General features: G+C 42.7%; 1 protein-coding gene across 6 annotated transcripts in view; it reads left to right on the plus strand.

The window, feature by feature from the left end:
- Positions 1-15,797, plus strand: part of FRMD4A (FERM domain containing 4A) — a 751,487-nt gene that overhangs the window by 279,861 nt on the left and 455,829 nt on the right. Inside the window, exon 1 of one of the 6 annotated variants that reach the window (XM_035713669.2) lies at positions 11,313-11,521. The exons of the other annotated variants lie outside the window; for them this stretch is intronic. Within the exon in view, the coding sequence (XP_035569562.1) occupies positions 11,489-11,521 (33 nt within the window). The 5' untranslated portion in view covers positions 11,313-11,488. Of the gene's footprint in view, positions 1-11,312; positions 11,522-15,797 lie in introns of those variants that run through there. 6 annotated transcript variants of the gene reach the window in all.

Below are 15,797 nucleotides of genomic sequence, written 5' to 3' on the forward strand. Positions count from 1 at the left end.
CACACCTCACCTTCCTCATGGGCAACTGGGGAGCCAATAGCCATACAGCGCATGTAGAGAGACTGGCCACCATGGAAATTACCTTCTGCCTCCTTACAGGGTCAGAATCACACCTGGCTTTCATTTTCTGGCCAGTGCCCTAGGGGAGTGTGAGTCATATGTTTTACTTAGTTCCATCTTTCTTTGTTTTATCTTACTTTTTCTCTAGCAAACTATGGACTCAAATAAAAGCCAAATTGTCTATTGCTAAAACCCAAATATGTCATTCAGCAAGTGTTCCTTGACTATTTCCCAGGGCCGGACCCAAGTCCTATCCATCACTTCTGCCCACTACACCTGGCTGGCCTTTTCCCTACGTGCACTGACTATGAGAGGAGGGATGGTTGGATACAGGTCAAAGCAATGTCCATGGAGAGTTTCTAAATCATTGCATCAACATTTATAAGCTCAGCTAAAAAAAAAAAATTCCTTTATGTACAAAAGACATATAATAGTATAATGGTGAAAAAGAACATTGTATTCTTTCTGAGGACTTGTGTAATCTTAGGAGATTCACTGACCTCCCTAGGACTCAATTTACTTCTCTGGAAAATAAACTTGATATAGACTTCCACTCCAACATCCTATGCTTTTATAGCATGGAGTTAAGCTTATAATGCCTTTGAGAGGTAGCATATTGTATTTATAGAATATAAGCAGTTTCTTTATTGTAAATTATTCTTTGAGAGCAAAACTTATATCCAGGGCCACTTTGACCAGTTGAAAGGCCACTGCCCCATTTCTAATCCTCTGGCCCCAAATCCTATACTCAACCCGACAGTTGCAGCCTCAGAGGCTGAGTAACCCTCTTCTCTCATAGGAGGCGATGAAGATAATTAAGAAGGAAGAAGATGTGCAGTCTATTCCTATGGGTCACACGTGGGTGACATTGAATAAAAGAGCAGCAGGGTTTTCAGACCATCGTGTTTCCTTTACCTGATCACGTGGGTCCCAGCCCACACCCCTACATAGCCCATCACTCCAGTGACCGTGAGTGATTCTGTGTGGCCAGTCCTCTGGCTCCACTCCTGTTATCACCAATGACCCAGGTAACTCCACTCTGGCTTTACTTTCACCTGCTGCTGCTTTGTAGCCATTGCTAAGGCTCTCTGTGCCTCACTGGTGTTACCAGTCTGTCTCACCCTGTGGCAGAACCTGGCGACTCCTGCTTCTGCTGAGTCTAGCTCAGCTCAGCCCACGCCTTCCAAGACTAGTCTGGATGACACTTCCCTGTTGTTTTGACTAGTACCACCCTTCTCTACCTTTGCCACCATCATCTCCCTCTAGAACTGCTGTAGATGCCACTCTCCTATGCCTTGCTGTAATGTGACTACCAGAGATACTCCGCATGCCTGCTAACTCCTGCTGCTGCCACTCGTATTCAGGTCCGATTCGGGTTCCTACCCTGCACCACCAAGGCCACCCTGTCACCTCTTCTGGCAAGAGCATTACGAATATGTGCTAGCACATCAATGCCATGGCTACTACTATCAGCCTCACCTATAATGCTAACTGCTATCCTCAGTTTCTTACCCATGGGTGATATTCCTTCTCTCTACATTGAGCCTTTTTTTTTCTTGCCACAATAAGCCTATGAGGTTTTAGTGATCTAGTTCTGCTTTGGTGGACTTATCCTAAGTCCTCAAGAGGATTGGGAAGACTGCACACAGTGGCAGGACTTGCCAGGATTTTGGAATCTGCCTCTGTTGCAATATACTGATCTTCAGTACCTCTCCTTTCACTTAGGGTGGTACCTCTTTCCCCAAGAACACCCTACAGATGTTGTTAAGTCACAAATATCTCTCATGCGGATGTCTAGGACTAAAGGAGAAGAATCCATCTCTAAAACTCTTTGAGCGTCTCCCAGGAAGCAAGAGCCTCACATAAATGACATCTTCTAGGCTTCTTAAAGCAGACATGCAGATTAGACCACACAGTGGCTCTGGGTTACACCATAACATACACATACTAGGAAAAGGTGGATGGAATGTTCTTTCTGAGCTATATGCCTAGGAAAAACCTGTCCAGACACAGACTCTGGCAAAGGAAGGTCAGTGTGCAATGGTCCCAGGTTAGTTTAACATAGAAAAAGTAAGTGAAATTCAGGTCCAGCGACCCAGATTCAAAGCATTCCTCTCTCCTGGGCATTGTTTTCTTTCATTCCAAGCTCTCTGGTTATGTAACTATCCAAACATATTCAGACATGAAAGGGAGACACCCAACACTACTTTAGTGGTCATGTTTGTTTATGCTCTATTGTGCCCACAGAGTTGCATCCTGGCTATCCGTGCATGAGGCTACAGCTAGGAAATCCAGCATTTCCTTTCAAAACAAACAAACAAAAAAAAAAGAAATGTGGCTCTGTTCCCCAAACTTCTCTCCTTTCAAGTCTGACACATAGCCTGTGTGCCACATATCCGAGCTTCTTTGGAAAGAAGCTTCAGGAGATGTTTATTTCATTGAGAGGTAAAAAAGAAGTTGTGTCTTGCTGAGTCTGGGCATGTGCTTCTGTGAATATTTAGAGTGCCCCTTGGGAGATGGGCGCGGTGCCTTGCACAGAGAACTCCAATCTTTGTCAAGCAAATAAATTCACTTAAATTGGAAAGAAAATACCGTTTTTTTGCAGGAAGGTTTTGGAACATGTGAGATTTTCCCATTTTACATTTAATAGACTAGAGAGTTGGCCATGAGAAGTAGGAAGACTATCAAGATCATTCAGTAAGCTAGATAGAGAAAATGAGTTCAGATAGAAGAGTTTTGATGATCTGGTCCATTTCCTTTCCCCTGACTATGGCTGGGTGATCATTCCATGACCATGCTCAGAAACCATAGCAAAGTCTTCAAGTAAAATCTTTTTTTCTGCAGCTGTGTTCCATACCTCATCATTTCTCTTGGTTCTTGTGATTAATTGCCATTACGTTTACGTCAATACTGTTCACATTCAACATTTGGTTTCTTAGGTTCAGGCAGAGGTTCTGAATCAGAAAAATCGTGTTTTGTTAGAATTGAGGCAGCAATATTCCTCATGTTTGACTGATCCAAATGCCAATGACTTTGTGACCTAAGGCACTGGTGGCTCTTTGTCCATTTGTGAAAAAACACAGTTTTATTTCTAAAGCACATACTTAGATATCAAGGTTAAGATACAGTTTGCAAAACAGTGTGTTGCTAGGTTTTTGGATAAAAGAGGCCCATCAATATCTATCAATAACTTCATGATTTTGACACAGTAAGAAATTGAGTCAAGCAATTTTTTCCTTTGTGCCTCAGGTCAGAACTGGCCAATGAAATTTTAGATGCAGGATTGATTTGAAAAACTCCCAGAGCTATGAAAATAATGCACATTGAGGCACGTTTGTTGTTTGAAAGGTCACATTCCCAACATAATTCCACTATTAAGTAATCCCCCTACTGTTAATTAAAGAGACAAGCAAGTACTGCTCAGGTATGCACACTCCAACTTGTATTATTAAATAACCTAAAAGAATGAGAATTCAAAATAGAAAAGAATTTCCTGCAGAAGTTTAATAAATTAATATGCAACTTTTCATAAGAACACTGACAGTATAAAGTGAACTATACCTATTATTTGTGCATGGTGTGTAGACTTTTTCAAATAAGGAAAGGTGTAAATTAAGTTTTAAATTAAGAAAAATCGCATCTGAGGTCACGTAACCTGGAGATCATTCTCAGCACTCTGCCTGCCTCAGTGTTCTTACCTCTGTCCTCAAACCTCATGTTACTTTCTGCCTCTAGATTGCCTTTGCCTGTGTTTCTCTCTGCCTGAAATCCACTCTTCAGTCCCACATTTCTCCATGCCCATCCTAACATCTTAACTGCCCTAAACCCCAACATAGTGACTTCCTCCCTCAAGAAAGCTTTAATCCACAATGCCAAGTGAATAAGTACTTCCTTTCACCTTTGGTTCCACTTTAGTCATCCAACTCTGTGTTAGTTCTCCCTCCCCAAATTGTTTAGGGGATTTTCATCTCCAGTCCTTGGAATTCTTCAAGAGCTACAGCCTGCTTACATTACCTTGATAACCTCAAAGCAGAGCCTCTGCCTGGGCCTGACATACAGTATGTTCTTTCTATAGGTTGAATGTCTATGTCCCTTGAAAATTTGTATTTTGAAACCTGATCCTCTGTGTGATGGTATTAAGAGATGGGCCTCTGAGAGGTGTTTAGGTCATAAGGGTAGAGCCCACATGATGGGATTAGTGTCTTTAAAAAAGAGGCCCCAAAGAGCTCCCTTACCCCTTCCACCCCGTAAGAACACAAGGAGAAGGGAGCTGTCTATGGACCTGAAAGTAGATCTTCACCAGACACTCAATCTCTTGGCACCTTGATCTTGGGCTTTCAAGATCCGGAAAATAGTATCTGTTGTTTATAAGCCACCCAGTGTATGGTATTTCTGTTATAGCAGCCTGAATGGACTGAGACATTTCTTAACACATATATGTGGCTTCTAAGAACCCCACAGCATCCTGGTGCCAAACTGAGATGAGCTCACTGGTTAATGATGTGCTTTGGGGATGTAAGATTCGGGGGGTGGAGGGGGTGTGGAAGGGTCTCTTTCACCACCACCACCACCACCACCACCCACCACCCCACCACCACATCCCCAACCCCCCTCGCCACCCCCCCCCCGCCTCCCGCCAGATGGCAGGAGGGGCCCATTAGAGAGAAAAGTTCTTGATCTGTTTGCACAGCTTGAGAGTTCCAAGAAGTCTCAGAAGCAGAAATACTTGGACTCCTGTCTCTGTTGATCACTGTCATTTTTGTCTCATCCAAGTGCAGATTTTGATAACCAATTGCAGACCAGCTTTTGAAAGTGACTTGTCTGAAGTGTGACCTTCCTGAACATTTTAAGGGAGATATTAAAAAAATATTTCCCCTTCATAATACCCTTCAGCACCTTACTGCCTTATTTGGAGCTTTGAAGTAAGTACCATAACAGAAACAGGACGCCTTAAAATTGCTAACTGAATGCCCTCTCTGAGGGGAGGTGGGTGGAGAGGATTAGAGGAGCATCCAAGTGCTTCCTGCTCTATGGGGATTGGAAGGAAGGAAAGTGCCAGCAGCTTCCTCAGCGCTTCCACCTGGATGCTCCTCTCAGCTTTTTCCTTATCTCTGCTCCCAGAGGTCTTCTAAGCAAACATTTGTGTAATGATCTGAGGCCAGGGCAGCTGTTGGTTGCTTCGCTCTTAACAAAAGCACTTAAACCAAAATCCTTAAAGAAAAGAAAGAAATGTAAATATCTCTTTTCAAACACTTCTCAAAGTAATGTCACTCTGTTCTTTATACTTTCTCATAAAACACAGGGGTAGGTAGAGACCCATTTCCAGCTCAAGCGTGCACAATGATACAAAAAAGCAGTTTTATTCTTCCTACTGTATGGTTCTTTTTCAGAAAGGCAAGAGCTGCTGAAGGAAGTCTCCTAGGGCTAGAATCCAATTAACTGCTGTACTGATTGCTGATAACTTTAGGCAATCACTGTTCTTTAGAAATTGGGACAGAGAATCTTCTGAAAGATCATAAAGGCAAGATGACTGATCAACCAAGACACAGAACCTAACACTGCTCTTTCCCCTACTCTTCCACAATTTTCAAATGAAAATAAGGGAGGAAGAAACAGGGAATGATATGCTGTAGGTCTTACATTTGGTGTTTAGTAACATGAAAGTGCTAGTCTGTGTGTCTAGAAGTTCAGATTCTGATCCAGAGCTCTGGAAAATACTTGAATAATCATAAAGTATTTCCATCACTCTACATGACTTGTTCTCAGAGCTGTAGAAAACTAGGAAAAACTTGACATCTTTGAAGTTCTAAGTCCTGCATGTAGAGTTTTGGTTTCCGTGTTACTGTTTAGGATTAGTTACTGTATACAGTAGCTGCATAATAAACATAGTGCCTGGTACCATGCCGTGGTAGACCTTGGGTGTTTACAAGTTTGCAGAGTTTCACTGGTGTATATTGGGCTCAGCTGATGTTGACAGAGCTTGCTCAGAAGTCTGTAGGTTGGATCTTCTCTCATCTTCCTCCTGGGATCAGCAGACTAGCTGGGCTGTGTCCTACTGGGGACATTTTTAACCTTCTGCTGGTACCATATTTGTTAACATCCATTTCATCAGCCAAGAGAAGTCACATAGCCATACCCAGCAAAAGTGAGAGAGTGTGACCAAGTCTGAGTAGCAAATGGCCTGGATAACAGCATGGGTAAAAGACTGAGACAATCTACCACAACACTTAATTCTCTCAATCTCAGATTTCCCAGCTTTTAAATGGTAATAATAATAATAATATATCTTTGAGGGACACCTGGGTGGCTCAGTCGGTTAAGTGTCTGACTCTTGATTTTGGTTCAGGTCATGATCTCGGGGTCATGGGGTCGAGCCTTGCATTGGGCTCTGTGCTGGGGCATGGATCCTACTTGGGTTTCTCTCTCTCTCCCTCTCTTTCTGCCCTTCTCCACTAAAACAATAATATACCTTTGAAAATGAAATGAGATGGCACTTTGAAGTACTTAGCTCAAGGCTGAAACAAAGTTAGGTGTTCAGTAAATGTTACTTTCTTCCTATTCACCTCCCTACCCTCACAAAATGGAAATTAATACCTGCTACACCTAACAGGATTGTTATGAGGTTTTAAAAAGATAACACATGTGAGAGCCCTTTGAAAGAATGCCAGGGACTATGTAATTTGTTTTGTAATAATTTATAGAATGCTTATCAATACACAGATACAAAAAATTCAAGCATTGGGAAATTGGATCACAATTTTGATTGAATGCTTTAGTTTAGCACATAGTAAGTGAAAATGTTCTCTGTGATATGTTTTGATAGTTACATTATAAAGGAAAACAAATATGTATGGCCTAGGATGAGGGACAAAGGCAGGGGAGATGGAGAAGAGGTAGAGATTTATTGCCTTAGATAAGTAACTCCCTTAGTGTTGCCCAAGATACCTGGAATCAAACCAGGAATAAGGTCTTTTCTGTCCTTTATCACCCCAAAACCTAAGTCTTAATGAAGATGTTTCCCAATAGGAAATAAAGAGTGATGAGTCACAGAGGAAAAGACCTAAGTGGTTGTCGGGTCACAATCCTCTTACCTTAATGAATCGAAAACCATTTATGAAGCAAGGCAACCCAATCCTCAGATAATGAACCTTAATTGTGCAACTGGCTGTGGTCCCCAGAGACTACATGGGGCCTAAAGAAATTAACCTTGAGGATGATGAGATGTGAGGAAGAAAGGGTCAGTGTTTCCAGGCAAGAGAGATGGGAAATCTGAGCCTCTGACCATGCCCTATCTAATGGCCTTTATGACAATTCCAAATGCTCCTGGTCTAGAGAGTTTTATTATGAAGTTCACCCATTCATTCTTCTTCATTTTTTTTTTTAACGTCAAAATGGGGAAGAAGAATGGCTCAAAGGACAAGGGGATTTGCTAAGAGAGGTTGCTTGGTAAAGGGCCATTCCCTCTGTAGGCCAGAAGCCCCCACCACACAGTGGAAATTTGCTGAGCTGGATTGCAGCTAAGACTCCCTTCCCCCGTGGTGCAAATTTAATTGATACTTCACCAGTTTCTATATATTTGATATTCATTGACTTTTTCTTCCAAGGCTGAGTTAATCCCAGATTGTAAATTCTGCCCTTTGTGAAGCTGAAGGGACTCTCTTGAACATGAAGTTGCAAACAGAGAGCACCCCAATATAAAGAAATTTGGTATGTAGAAATGTGAATGAGTGTTCCCACTTCTGAATATTTTGGCAACATAGATCATTCTCAACAGTGTTAGAACGCCTAATGATCTGATAATTATTGTTCGCTGACATAACACATCTGTTGAGTAGGTTAGAGTATTTCCTAAGCCCACCCACCACTACCACCTCCCCTCCTGCCCTCTTCCATCACTAAATAAATCTAACTACTTTAGCTGTAAAAGATGGAATGACCAGTAGTTAAAGAACCTGGAAATGATAATAATAACTGGCATGTTCCCATTTTATAAATAACTGTTTAAATAACACAAGACTTATGTTTGATAAGTGTCTTACATGGTACCTGGCTTGAGATAGATGGTCAATGCACATGGGTGAATGAGGTACCATAAGTAAACGAGGTTTACCAAATGGTCTAAAATAATACTTTCAAATGCTTTGTTTGAAGTCCCTGACTAATAAAGATCAGGTCATTAAATATGCATTTAACTCTTTATATGTTGGTGGAAGAGGTGAGAACAGGGTGTTCTCATTAGTAGTGGCCACACTGAGCTAAATGTAGGTCCATTGTGTGCAAATTAGCCAAATCTGCAAAATAGCAATAAGGATGGTATCTCCCTCATAGGAGGGAGCTAATCCCTGAAAGTCTCTTAGTGCATGCCTCGTATGAGGTAAGTGTTTAACAACTGTTGTCATCTTCATCTTTATCATCACCATCAGCGTAATTTCAAGATCTTAATATGGTTCTGGGTCCTGTTGATTCCTAGGGGTTTGGTTTAGTCAGAGGTCTCACAGACCACTATAAAAACATAGTGAAAACATGACTCTGGGGGCTAAGTAGACTGGAATTGAAACAACCAGAAAAGTTACACTTTCCTTATGTGGTATGAAGATATAGGATATTCAAAATTCTTTGCAAAAGGCTCTTCCTCTAGTTCAGGAAGGCGGTTCTAGTTCTAGGAACTATGTTTGGAATTCATCAGAAACCAAATGGCCTTAATCCTGTCTAATTTTTTTTAACTGACACCATCCCACTCTGTTCTACCACTATAACTAAAATTCCCTGACAAGAGGCAGGGAGTGGTCTGTTGTGCCAAAGACGAAAAAAGAGCAAGGAGAAAACTCTAGAGGAGTGATCCTGATTGGTAATTTTGGTGAGAATGTCTCTGGGATTAGGAAGGGACAAAGACTAGAACAGAATGGCCCAGGAAAGAGTTGCCAAAAGTAAAAAGCAAATAACAGATATACCTTGCTCAAATCAGGAATAGTCCAACAAGATGAAAGCTGAACATGGCACTTGGGATGAATGATATCTCCACAGTTGCCAGGGTAGCAAGCCTGTCTAAATGTCCAGGGCTAGTAAGTGGGGCAGAAGAGGAATGATACCTTGAAAACACAAGATGATTTCCTTCCCTACCCCCAAAATAGATATCCTTTGAAAGGATAGAGGGAGGGCTGAGCAAGAGAAGAGAAAATAAAATTAAAGACAGAGGTCAAAAAAAAAAAAAAAGAAAAAAAGAAAGACGGAGGTCAAGAAATGGGATTCTCGTGAATAAATTAGTTTTTAATCACCTCAGAGAAAGTTAATAATGGATACCCACTTAGGGGAAGGGTCAAAAGAGAGCAAAGCTATAGTGGAAGGGAAATCTCTTGGTAGGGTTTACAGCCCTGTAGAGAAACACAATAACAAGGGTAGAGGTTGAAATAAAAAATGAGATGACAGATGGAAGAGCTTGATGAATTGGTTAAATTCTGTAGCAGGTCTAAGGGCATGGGAACAAAGGCTTTCTCTATTCTCCACTGTGTCACCTGAAACTGAAATGTCCTGGCACACTTAGGAGGTGCATGATATCTATTTAGTGAATGACTGGATAAAGAAAAGAAACAATTGCGGGACCCCCAAACACTAGGACACTGAATAAGAAAATGTAATGGTTAAGCTGGTAATGAGGTCCAGAGGCCCCCCAGAAATGGCAGAGACCTTTTACATAAGGGCAGAGTGTTGCACTCAATATGTTGGAGCCGTTGAGAATTTGTCAGCGTGTTAAGAGTCTGGTCAAAGGAGGTAAGCAGCTGGTAAAGCGAGGATGAGATTGCAGACACGCACCTAAGGTATAGGAGAAAAAGGTTAAGAACCGAAAACTAGGAACTAGCCAAGGAGATGAATCAGGGTAATGTAGTTGGTGTAGAATCGGAAGTTCTTTAGAATGCAGTTGTATGAACTAGAGAAAGCTTGAGTTAATCAAGGGTTAAGAATTGGGCCATCCTGTGACACCATCTGGAGGACAGGTGTAGATTGCCCACCTTGAAGAGGTCTTAGGAGTCAGGCGTAAATGGAGCAGATAGAGAGGGACAAGTTCCATGCAAGGATCCGGGGACACAGGATGTCAGCCTTAAATATCATTGATGAATTCGCATATTGTGTGTGTCATGTATATAATGTAGAACACCTTTGTAATGGAACAGATATTCTTAGCTACAGGACTCACCAGCTGAAGTAGGGATATTGAATTATTTCCACATAGAGAATTCCTCAAGTGCAAGAAAGTTCCATAAAATCCTTTGTTTTGGGATCCCTGGGTGGCGCAGCGGTTTAGCGCCTGCCTTTGGCCCAGGGCGCGATCCTGGAGACCCGGGATCAAATCCTACGTCGGGCTCCCGGTGCATGGAGCCTGCTTCTCCCTCTGCCTGTGTCTCTGCCTCTCTCTCTCTCTCTCTCTGTGTGTGACTATCATAAATAAATAAAAATTTTTTAAAAAGTTATTTTCTTTTCTTCTCAGCTTCATAATGCCATGTGACCCAAGTCTTTGCAATATTTCCTTACTGTCGACTTTTTACAAGTGACCGGCAATGCTGAATGAAATAGTCAATCCTGGTTTATCTGGAGTCCTAGACAGAACACACGCTATTTTATGCTCAGCTGTCAGGAACTGAGCCTATAAATCAGTTTTGAAACTTTTCCTAAGAAAAGACTCTGCTTATGTACTTCTAAACATCTGGTCAGACAGAGAAATAAAATAAAATCCACTTCACTCTGCAGATGCTGTGTCAACAACTGGGCTAAACAAATGAGTATCTAGAAATATCTAAGAGGTGAGATTTCTTTTTCAGTTTTCCCAACACAGACCAGAAAAACAGCTGAGTAATGGTGGCAACTGGAGCCACCGCTCTCGGGGTCCTGTGTCTTAGGCGAGCAATGAATGGATCGCTCTAGCAGTGCCTTCAGCAGTCAGCTCCAGAGAGAGCAACTGCACAGCTGAACCCGGGGAGCCGAGCCGAGCCGAGCCGGGAGCTGGGGATGCCCCAGCACAGCTCAGCCCGCCTCTCCTCCTTTCCTGGGCGAGCCGCCCCTGTGGTTTGGTTCAGATCACTTTTCTTGGCTCAAATGCGGTACCTAAGACAGGGATCATTTGTCAAGTGAGCACGGTACACGGGGAGCTCTAGGCAGATGATGGAAAGAGAGGGAGGAAAAGGAGGGAGGAGAGAGCTCGGGAGAGAGAGAGGCAGGAGAGGGAAGAGGGCGAGGAAGGGAGCGGGCTTCTCCAGGAACAGCGCTTTCCAGGCGCTGGAGATTCAAGTTAGACCGGGGGACCGAGGCGGCGCCGCCCGGGCGCGGGGACACGCGGAGGCTCCCCGCGCGGCTCTCTTCCTGCGGGATGCTTAAGGGGAGCCCGCAGACTGGGTAACTTGGAGAGGAGGGGACCTGGCATGAGGATTCCACCAAAATGGAAGGGCTCCTGTCTCCGATGAGGACGAAGGTAAGGAGAGGGGACCTCGGTTCCTTTGGATTCTGCTTGGACGCGCAGAGCCCGCAGCGGAGGTGCCCCGAGCCTCTGTGAACGGGAGGCGGGAGGCTCGCTGAGCTTTTGTCTTGTTCCAGAACTAAGGCTGGCGGAGGCAACTGGGTCTCCCGGAGAATAGGCTAGCCTCAACGGCAGCGCGAGTGTGCAAGGGGAAAGCGGGGCGGGGTGTGTGTGTGGGGGGACCATCTGTCAGTGTGGACAATGGGAATCCTAGTAAATGAGTTCTCCTCTCGCTTGATTAGACAGCCATATTTTAGCAGGATTTCCAATCATTCTTCTTGGAGGCTGTTGCAACCCTTGGAGCTGTTCGTTGCAGGAAGTGCCGATTTCTCTGGCTGCATCGCTGTTTAGCAGGAGGAGTAACGCGTTTAAAGCAGAGCATGCCCAGCTCCTGCTTGAAATATAGCCCCTTTCCTCCTCCTCTTCTTCAGAGCAAGAGGGTCAGGGAATCCTCTGTGGAAAGTAGGTTAATGCATTCTGGAAACCAGTGTGTTCTCAGAGAGATCCCAGACCTGGAGAAAAGAGTCCAGAGCGCCAGACTCGCCTGACATCTTGAACTTGGTCCTGAAACATTTAGAGTCGCTCCCAGGGAACTGCTTACAGTCTCCTAGAGGCTCTGGGAACGAACTTGTTCTCCTTGGCTGGAGTTTGCTTTTTCACTTGAGAAAGGGATGACTTGGAGCTGGGGCTTTCCATTAAAAGCTCAGATGATGGGGAGTCTATTTGGTATTTGCTGCATGCACATATGACTCCAAAAGTTCTAAATAATACTAGAAATAGTACTTTCTTTATTTAGAAATTTCCAAAAAAAAAAAAAAAAAAGAATCAGGGGGAAATTGCCTCTGTAACTACACAGCATACTTAAAGCCAATAGAGTAAGCCTTTGATTTACCTCATCTCTTTGATGCTCTATTCAGTGATTCCAACACAAACAGACTCTTTTGTTGAACATTTTTTTCTTGCTAGTTAATGAGCATGACCACAATGTTTTAAGAGACGGTTGGAACTAGGGTCAAAGCGTGAAAGCATCCTATCCTTTGGGAGAATTCCCGATCTCCCTGTCTTCTGATAGTCATTCACCGGAAGGATCGCCCCAAGAGATGTTTGTTACCAGAGGTTCTAATTCCAGCTCTTTGGCTGTCTGTCTGTCTGTCTGGTCTCCTGCGAGATCCCCTCTATGACCTGTTTGCTCTCACAGAGTATGTAGCTGAAGTCGGGATGCTTGCAGGCAGCAATCTCAATCCAAGGGGCTGTGGAAACAGCAGTTACCAGTTCATCTATCTTATACCACTGCAAAGAAAATGGCAAATGGCACCTTTTATTAACAGGGTGGTGTATGAATGCCTTAGGGGATGGCATTGTAATCTGTTTATTTGGCTAGCTTTTGAAATTGCTGCCTCAGACACGCTATCCTGGTATCGTGCACTCTTCGGGCTTCCATCGGATCAGTGGATCTGAGCTCATAACCTTACGAGTACAATTCTCATAGACTTGGAGGGGAGTTCCCTATGCAAATGGATCAGGACCCAGGCGCTGCATAAATCACATGGTGGGCCGATTAAAATGGCATGCTGTGGTAGGGGAGAAATAGATGTCAGGGGGTCAGACCGCTCATATATTATATTTATCATTTAATTCACAGCATGGCTTGTTCCTTAACCATCATACCATTTATTGAACATCAAACCTATGGGAGTTTGGGTTCCACCAAAGCTCAAACATAAAATCTCATAAGAAACAGACTCTCATTCAAACCCTTTAGGTTTTAGATTTCAGGGTATATGTGTGTCAATGTGTGTTGAGTTGCTTCTGTGGATTCTTTAATCTCTTTATTTTTGTTGCTGGAAACTTATATTTCCATATTGAAGATTCAAATTACATTTAATTTGGCAACCTATAGTATAATCATACTCAGGGAACAGGACCTGATTAAGAAATGAGATCCCATTGGTGAGACTCAGCTTTATTACCTAAATTGCTGTGTCTGTGTTGAAATTACCCAGTGATTTTTAAGAATTTACCCGAAGACTTATATCACTGACAATGTGTTGTCATTTTTAAACTTTATCCCACATTATGCCTCATTAAGCCTATTCTAGAATATTCTCCTCCTTTAGTAAGGATTCGGCTTGAAGTTTCTGATTTCATGGTCTCATGATGGGTTGGACAAAGAAAGCCTCCTAGAGCTAAATTTTGGTGTGTTATGGTTACTTAATAACTTACTGACAGTTTAAAGCAAGTGTTGAGGTAAATTGGACATCATGCAGTAATTTCATTATGCCATGTAATAGACTTAACCAGTCTAAATCATGGGTGCTTAATGCATTTTTATCTGGGGATTTGCATAATTGGCACATAAATATGCATGAGATTAACTGGAAGTGGCAAAACAGGGTGGGCAAAATGTTCACGAGTGTGAAAATTAAGGCAGTTGCAAAGGGGCCACCTGAGCACACTCTGTCTCCTGGGTGGTGGCCACACTTGATGTACCTAGAGGCAGACAGGGCGGCAGCTGGCCTCCCCATGTCACAGGCAGTGTGTTGTCAGTGATACACGGGCTTAGCACAGCTCTTGGCTCTTGGCTGGATGCACTTGGGCACACTACTTATTCTTTCTTTTATATATAATGCAATCTAGAGAGTCTCTAGGCTGATGGATATACTTCTGACTGGCCTCCTGGCAGGCCAAGACACAGGCCTCAGGATTCTAACCATAACAAATGATGTTTGCAGAGGCAGGGGGAAAGAAAAAGGAAAAACGAGAGATGCTGATTGAGTCGTTTCTCCTGTGAGGGCAAAGGAAAGAATTTTATAATTAATCATCTTTATGTACTTTTAAAAATGTGTCCTTTTCTGATTCAATTTTTAATCCACCAACCTTTAATTCTCTTTAATCCTCTGTGCATTGCCTCTAGTGAACGAGGCTGGCAAGAACCCGCCCCCCCTCATTTTCAGCTTCTAGTGATTCCTGCTTGCCAATGCCTGCCACAGAATTTGCAGTGAGCACCTGGCTAAGGCCACGTGCAATCAAGACAAGTCTGTACTCTGTATGGAGTGTGTTCTGGATCCACCCCAGCAGCATCAGAAGAGAATGAAAAAGGAAGGGGGAGAAAAAAGAGAAGAGAATAGGAAAGGAGGCAGGAGAAGGAGGGAGGGGAGTGGGGGCAGGGAGGGGAAGCTGGCTTGGTTAGTCATCCATCTTTTTCTCTTTTGGTTTTATTTGGATATAATTGACATTAGGCACTGTATAAGGCCAAAATATACAAAGCCACATAAGTTTATTTAACATCCACCTCTTCTTACAGTTACCAAAAAAAAAAAACAACTCTTTCCTTGTGATGATGAGAACTTTTAGGATTTACTCTCTTAGCAACTTTCGAATATACCATACAGCAGTGTTAGCTATACTCGCCATGCTGTACCTTCCATCCGCAGGACTTAACTGATCTTATAACTGGAAGTTTGTACCTTTTGACCACCTTCCTCCAATTCCCTCACCCCCATTCTTGCCTCTGGCAACCATAAATCTGATCTCTTCTATTATATTTGGTTTTCTTGTCTGGTTTTCATTTGTTAGATTCCACATCTAAGTGAGATCATGCAGCATTTGTCTTTCTCTGTCTGACTTCTTCCACTTAGCATAATGCCCTTAAGGTCCATCCATGTTGTTGCAAATGCTAGAGTCTTCTTTTTTATAGCTGAATAATATTCTGTTGTATATAAACACAATTTCTTTATCTATTCATCTGTCAATGGACACTGGGGTTGCTTCCATGTCTTAGCTATTGTAAGTAATGCTGCAGTGAATACGGGGGCTCAGATATCTTTGTTAGTGATTTCATTTCCTTCAGATAAGTGCCCAAAAGTGGAATTCCTGGGCTTTTGAGAATTCTATTTTTAATCTTTTGAGGAACTAGAGATTCATCTTTATATCAGGGTTACAGATGTTTGTTTGTTTATTTATTAAATGCTTGCACAGTAAATGGCGAGTGGACCTAAATTAACCTCTCTAAAAAGACTGGAGTATTGACTTTTCCAAAATTTAACTTGACAATTCAGTAACTATTTTGTGTGCTAGGTAAGCTTTTTTAGTTAGGATAGTGTGATACTATTGTCTTTAATATCTGTTCTCCATTTACAATTAGCTAGCTCCCCAGAGAAGATGCTTATTATCTGTCTGAACCTCCCTTACTGCGGCCACAAAGCTGTCATGACTTTCTTTATTGCACTTC

Source organism: Canis lupus, chromosome 2, assembly GCF_003254725.2.
Source record: "Canis lupus dingo isolate Sandy chromosome 2, ASM325472v2, whole genome shotgun sequence".
Classification (NCBI taxonomy): Eukaryota; Metazoa; Chordata; class Mammalia; order Carnivora; family Canidae; genus Canis; species Canis lupus.